General features: G+C 31.7%; 1 protein-coding gene across 2 annotated transcripts in view; it reads left to right on the top strand.

The window, feature by feature from the left end:
- Positions 1–6,706, top strand: part of LOC117123816 (cGMP-dependent 3',5'-cyclic phosphodiesterase-like) — a 54,518-nt gene that overhangs the window by 46,644 nt on the left and 1,168 nt on the right. Inside the window, exons 20-24 of one of the 2 annotated variants that reach the window (XM_033269877.1) lie at positions 566–640; positions 1,592–1,691; positions 2,642–2,754; positions 3,568–3,713; positions 5,339–5,391. In XM_033269877.1, coding sequence (XP_033125768.1) covers positions 566–640; positions 1,592–1,691; positions 2,642–2,754; positions 3,568–3,713; positions 5,339–5,391 — 487 coding nt within the window. Of the gene's footprint in view, positions 1–565; positions 641–1,591; positions 1,692–2,641; positions 2,755–3,567; positions 3,714–5,338; positions 6,280–6,706 lie in introns of those variants that run through there. The other variant, XM_033269962.1, reaches the window with a different exon arrangement.

Raw genomic sequence — 6,706 nt, 5'->3', positions numbered from 1 at the left:
TGATGTGCCTGTATATGGTCATGATGTGATGTAATCATATTTCGCATGTCAAATAAAAGTCAATCGTGACGTCATCACTGCAACTCCCAATGTTATTTGCCTATTCCCCACCATTCATTAATTTTTCAATTAGTGGACGCTTGGCTTGATTTTTTTTAGGTTTGTGTGCAAAAAAAATCCTAATTTTTTCGTCACCGCGAAGACATCGTACACCTCAAAGAAAATTGAATTGTAATTGAAAATTACTTTCGTAAAACAAGCTTAATTAGAACCCGAAGAAAATTACTTAATTGTTTTATTCATATTTATACATTAATTTTTGTGTTTCTATATAATTGAAGAAGGTTATAAGAAAAACGCATATATCCTCCCTGTGATTGTTCTTGATTAACCATACGTTGTGACATAAATATAAGTGCAAAAGTTTCCCTACCCCCGCACATAACGCCATAATGTGCCTATATAGGTCATGATGTGACGTAATCATATTTCGCATGTCAAATAAAATGATATTGTGAAGAGGGCTTCATATTTATATAATTTATATATAATTTTATCAATGTAGAGACATCACTTTGCTCAGGCGATGTGCATTTTAAACACAGAGGGATGCAATATTTTTGAGACTTTATCAAGACAGGTAAGTTTATCCTATATTAGAAATATCATAAATATATTATTTGATTTTAGTGGTTTATGTCAAGCCAATAAAGTTGGATAAGGAATCCATATAGTAATCGTGTATATTGGGGTCTCTTAATTGTTTATCTATATTTATACATTAATTTTTTTGTTTTGTATGTTTTATGTGTTGTTAGTTTAATGTCTGTAATATAACATATTAATTTTTCTGTATATTTAACCCACTGTTGTTTAAAACCTTCATCATGACTATATATCTGTCTCTTATACACATCTAGATGTGTATAAGAGACAGATGTATCCACTGCAAAAATTTAAAAAAATTTGGAAAAAAAAAAGAAACGGAGTAGACTTTTAGAACACTTTTATTTATTTAATTTTATCAAATATTATAATGCCAACTTTCATGTATTATGTTAATCAGTCATGCTGATGAGGACCAGAGGTCAGGTCGAAATATTCATGTTTAAATAAAATAGTGTTCTATAAGTCTACCTGCGACTTCTCGCTGTCATGGCGAGTGTCATAACCATTAGACCACAGAGGCTTCATTGTTGAACAGATTCACATAGCTGCATGTTGCCTTTCAACTGCTTCTGCCAATTCGTTGTTCTTTCTTGTTCTGTCTTGTTTGAATGAACGGTTAGTTAACCATAAGAAAGGAAAAGGAAAGAAATGATTAGAAAACATAAGAAAGGTAATGGTAAGAACTGATAAGGAACATCAGAAAGGAAAGGAAAGAAATGATTTGAATTAAAAGAAGGTATAAGAAAAGAAAGATAACAAATATAAGAAAGTAAAAGAAACTTAGGATAGAAAAGAAAAAGATAAGGAATTTTGACAAATTCTAAACAGATGTAAAATTGTATTAAAAATTGCAAGTGTACTAATTTTTTGATATCAAAGAAATTAACTGTTGCGATTTAATAATGTTTCTGAATGATTTTAGGATTATCAGGAGGTACTGGATTTAATGCAGGATATTATACTGGCCACCGACCTCGCTCATCATCTACGTATCATCAAGGATTTGAAGAAAATTGCTAAAGGTATTCATTCAGTACCTCACCCCCTCACACTTGCAAACACTGTTCTTTTTCATTCTTTTTGTGCTTTTCTTGTCAATAACAGGTTTAAGTAGGTATTCAAAAAACTAATTTTATAGTCATTTTAAGAGTTGGTGGGTGATAACTGTGGTAAACACTAAATAATAAATGTGGATTTTAAGGATGGAAAATTGGGTAAATTAGGGTAGTGGAGGGCCAAATTGAACTGGGTGGATGGGGGCCTCAGCCACCACAACTACGTGCATCCCTGTCAAGCTTATCACGTTTTATAATTCGACATCGAATCACTTCAGTGTATTCATAAATTCAATTTAGATTTTTAAGATCGTTTTTTCATCTTTTGTATTATAAATTAATCTGTCAGTTATACCAAACACCGAAAATGCTTTGACAAAACATATGGGTCTCAATTTCCAGGATAAAACTACTGGAATTCAGTATATTCAGTATATTGCATGCCTAATATAGTCATGATGAGTCACATCATGACCATATATAGGCATATAATTACAATATGGGCATGATGACATCACATCATGACCATATATAAGCACATCATGACCATATATAGGCACATCATGACTATATATGGGCACATCATGACCATATATAGACGCATCATGACTATATATATGGTCATGATGTCATCACATCATAACCATATATAGAGCACTATAAATGGGCATATAATCTGGACAGAGCTTTAAGTATATAGAAATTTATGCTTACAAAATGTCAACAATATAAAGCAAATAAATTTAAAAGAAAAATTCAGAGAAAAAAAATCAAAAGCAATAATAACTATGGAGATGGTAAAAGCTACACACATTTTAAATGATCCTAATAATGTTTTTTAAACTCTTCTTAATTTTGTTTCAGTAATCTTTTTAAATTTTTTTTTTTTATATGTTTGTGTTTTTAATTTATTACAGAGGGATATAAAAAGGAAGATGCAAGATGTAGGAAACTGTTGCTGTGTTTACTTATGACAAGTTGTGACTTATCAGATCAGACGAAGGGATGGAAGACAACAAAAAAGATTGCTGTATGTACCTATCACAGAGTTGCCCTAGGGGTCCAAGTTGAAAGTAGTCAATTCCTGGAGATCCTCTATGGCCCAGTAGAAGGGGGCCTCGGGAGGAATTTCACAGATGCAGTGTCTAGAGCAAGAAAATTTATGTTTATGGCACCTCATGATGGCCGAAAATGGCATTTTTTTTTTTATAATTTTGAAGAATTTAGGGGTTTGGGGGCAGCCGATTCTCTCCCCTTGAATCCCCCACCGATCTGGTTAATGAGCTTTCATAACACATTTTTATTTATTTTCTGCACATACTGACTGGCATGGGCACTGACTACCGTGAGACAATTGATAATAAAACAGTGAAAACATGCAAATATTATGAATTTGCAAGAGATGTGTTTTTCCTGGAGATTCTCGCTTGCTTGTGGGAGGATGTCCTGATTACCGTCAGATTCAGAAGTTTTGGGAGAATTGGGAACCCTATTTTCCTAAAGTTTTGAATTATAGCCTGGACCATTATTTTTTGGTGTAAACAATGGATTAATGCTTACATAATGCCATCATTCTATGTCAGGTAACTTGATGGAATAACAAACCTGTTAATAAATTCTTCCAAATAAAACAAAATATTAAAAAATCCCCTCACCAGTTGCTTTTTGTGCAAGTCGGAGGTGACTTTACAGCCCGCCCCACCCTGATCAATTTTTTTTTTTTTTTTTTTTTTTTTTTGTGAATCTTCTGTCCACATTCAAATTTTATGTGACAAATGAATGAAATGCCCATATTTGGGCACATTTCACACAAATATGTCACATGCTTGTGTTTTTCTGACAGGAACTAATCTACCGCGAGTTCTTCACGCAAGGTGACCTGGAGAAGGCCATTGGCATCCCTCCACTGGAGATGTATGACAGAGAGAAGGCATTTATTCCTGAATTGCAACTTAACTTTCTTGATCACATCGCAAGACCTGTATATCAGTAAGTTGATACTTATTTATTTTAAGTATTTATTATATTTATTTATTTAGTTAATATTTACTATTATAATTATTTAGTTAATATATCACTTTGTTTTTAAACAAAAACTAATTTTTTCTCACATTTTAATTATTTATTTATTTATTACTACTTTTTACTTTTTTTTATGTCTTAACCGATAACCCATCACAAACCCTCCCCTGTTCATATCTACCAGCTCAAGCCCCCAGTTTACCCCTCCCCCCAGAAAATTCATTCTACAGCTGCCATATCCACCCTTATCTTTTTAATGATAAGATTAATGGAATAAACTGGTAGTCTAAAAGTTACCATAAAGATGGAGTGACAGTGTGCCATATTTGCAAAAGAAGAAAAGGATGTTAAGAACCACAAATTCTAGTGATCGATTCAGGCATAACAAAGAGCCTTTGTCAACTTTTAATTTTTTTAATATTATTATTATTATTATTATTATTATTATTATTTTTATTATGTTATTATTGTTATTATTATTATTATTATTATTATCATTATTATTAGTTTTATTGTTATTGAACTTATTGCTAATATTATTTTATTATGTTATTATTATTATTTTTATTATGTTGTTATTATTATTTATTATTATTATTATTAGTTTTATTGTTATTGAACTTATTGCTATTATTTTTTTGTTTTTTTTTTTATTATTATTAATATTATTACACCCATTACATAGGTGTATGCTATTTCAGAGAGAATTGAACTAATTTGTGTTCATTACTGTGCTTGTTATTACACTATCAAAGTAATCTGGAATAGAAATTTACAAATGAAAACAATTAAAGTGTTGGCCAGAATGGGCTTTGCAAGTAGAGTGCTTAATGAGAATCGACCAATGAGATGCCGTTGTTTGTAGAATGCCTCTAACAACAATAACACATCATTTGTCTACAACAAATACTACCAGGCTTTTATTTTCTGTTTCCACCCATCAATGCTTTCTAGGCTAATTCTAATTGACAATACAATTAACTGTCAATGATCATACATGTTTATGTGAGGGTATTTCTGTCTTACTTTGAATAACACGGATTATATAATATTATGAATATAAAATTAAGATCTAATGAATAGTATTTTATGTTATTTTTCAGAAGAATAAGAATGAATTTTATTGTCATGAAATAATTACAAAGTCATGAAATTGTCTACAAACATATAAATTATAAAAACAAAAATATATGTATGTAAAGACAAGTTTTTTTATTGTGTTCAATACGACTTACAAAGGCACTTTATCTGTTTGCTTGAGTGCAAAATATGTGCAATATATTTCATGCATCAATCTATGGAATTTCCCCAATTAGAGAACTTTTTTTTTTTAAATGATGTTAAGGAGAAAGAAACATAATGTTAAGGGGAAAATAACACAAAAGTTATTCCCCTTAAGTCCAATTTAGAGAAATTATTGTTATTATTATTATTATTATTATTATTATTATTATTATAAAACAAGGCATAAAATACACAACAGCAGTTCTTTTCAAAACTATCTACAAGACCATTTATTTTCGTACAGAGTACAAAAGATGTGTTTGATGCATATTGAAATTGTTATTTGTTTTTTTGCAAATGTTTTGTAGGATTCTTGCCGACATATTTCCTGAAGCGCAAGTTCTTTTAAACACAGTGGATGGTAACCGAAATATGTGGATCAGGCTCCGAGACGAAAGCAAGCAACGACGCCTCAGCAGCACAAATTCTCTCGATTTCTTTGACATGCAATTCCATAGTGAAACGCCCGCTTTGATTCCAGAAGAAAACAACACTGATTCAAGCATTAAGGAAGAACAAGGAAAAAGCAATTAAATCTACTGAAAGAAAGTGCCATTCTGTGCTGTGGCTTAACACCCCATTGGTTGTTGTATACTCCCTTACTTAGTTTACTGCCATTCCATGCTGTGGTTTTACCCACTTGATGACTGACTGATGTAGGGTAAATGATATAGACGGGGCAATGCTTGCTTTATAACCCATGTTTAGAGCTTGTTATTCACTGCCCCCAACAATTGTCAGTCGATGCGATTCTACGGAGAACTCAACCCTACAACGTGCATGCAAGGGATTGTTCTTAATGATAATCTGTTCAAACTGCCAACGACAATTAGCAGACGGCATCGCTTCTTCTATCCATCCACAGAGAGTGGAGTTGGATTCATCGGCCGATGTTCTTACAACTGCCGTACGACACATCGCGTGTTATAGGTATCCAATATCATCAAGATGTGTACAAAATCCAGAGCACCAAAATTCAGTGCACCTTTCTCATTGGTCAGTTTAATTGACGCTATGGAAAAGCCCATTATCACTGTCTTAAGTAACCTGGAAAGCAAAATGATAAAACATGGGATTTATATACACGTAGTTGTATATTGTTCAATAAAATGCAAAGACATATAATAACAATAATATGAAAAATTGTAATTATTTAGACAAACTGTGATGGATGTAGGTGATTTGGGGTTTTGTTTGTACTGGTGCTGATAATAGTGATGATGATAGTGGTGGTTATGGTGGTGTTGATTACATTATTTTATATTTCAGTTTTTTTCATTTTATTTATTTAGATTATGAAGGATGCTATTTTTATGGTTGTGATCATTATCATTGTCACCATGAAGGTGATGTCATGATCATCATCATTATCATCACCATCATATTGATAGTAGTTAGATAGGTGCTAATGATAGAGCCAAGTAAAAAAAAAAATTATTGTGTTGGCCACACCTAGCCGACCCAAATGTTCGAAATTGAGGTTCGGAATTTTTTTTTTTTTTTTAACAACAGCAAAGATTTTTTTTAATGAGCTAAAAAGGCTGGATATAGGCATGAGGAAACTTCACCATTTACCAAATTTTCAATTTTTGAACCAGGTTTTATTATTACTCTATTAATTACTGCTTCAGGAAATTTTGTAACAAGATTAACAGTGAAGCTCATTAGTTGTGAAT

Source organism: Anneissia japonica, unplaced genomic scaffold, assembly GCF_011630105.1.
Source record: "Anneissia japonica isolate Jap-2015-1 unplaced genomic scaffold, ASM1163010v1 scaffold288250_len396842_cov205, whole genome shotgun sequence".
Lineage (NCBI taxonomy): Eukaryota > Metazoa > Echinodermata > Crinoidea > Comatulida > Comatulidae > Anneissia > Anneissia japonica.
This window is presented reverse-complemented; position numbering and strand designations above follow the sequence as displayed.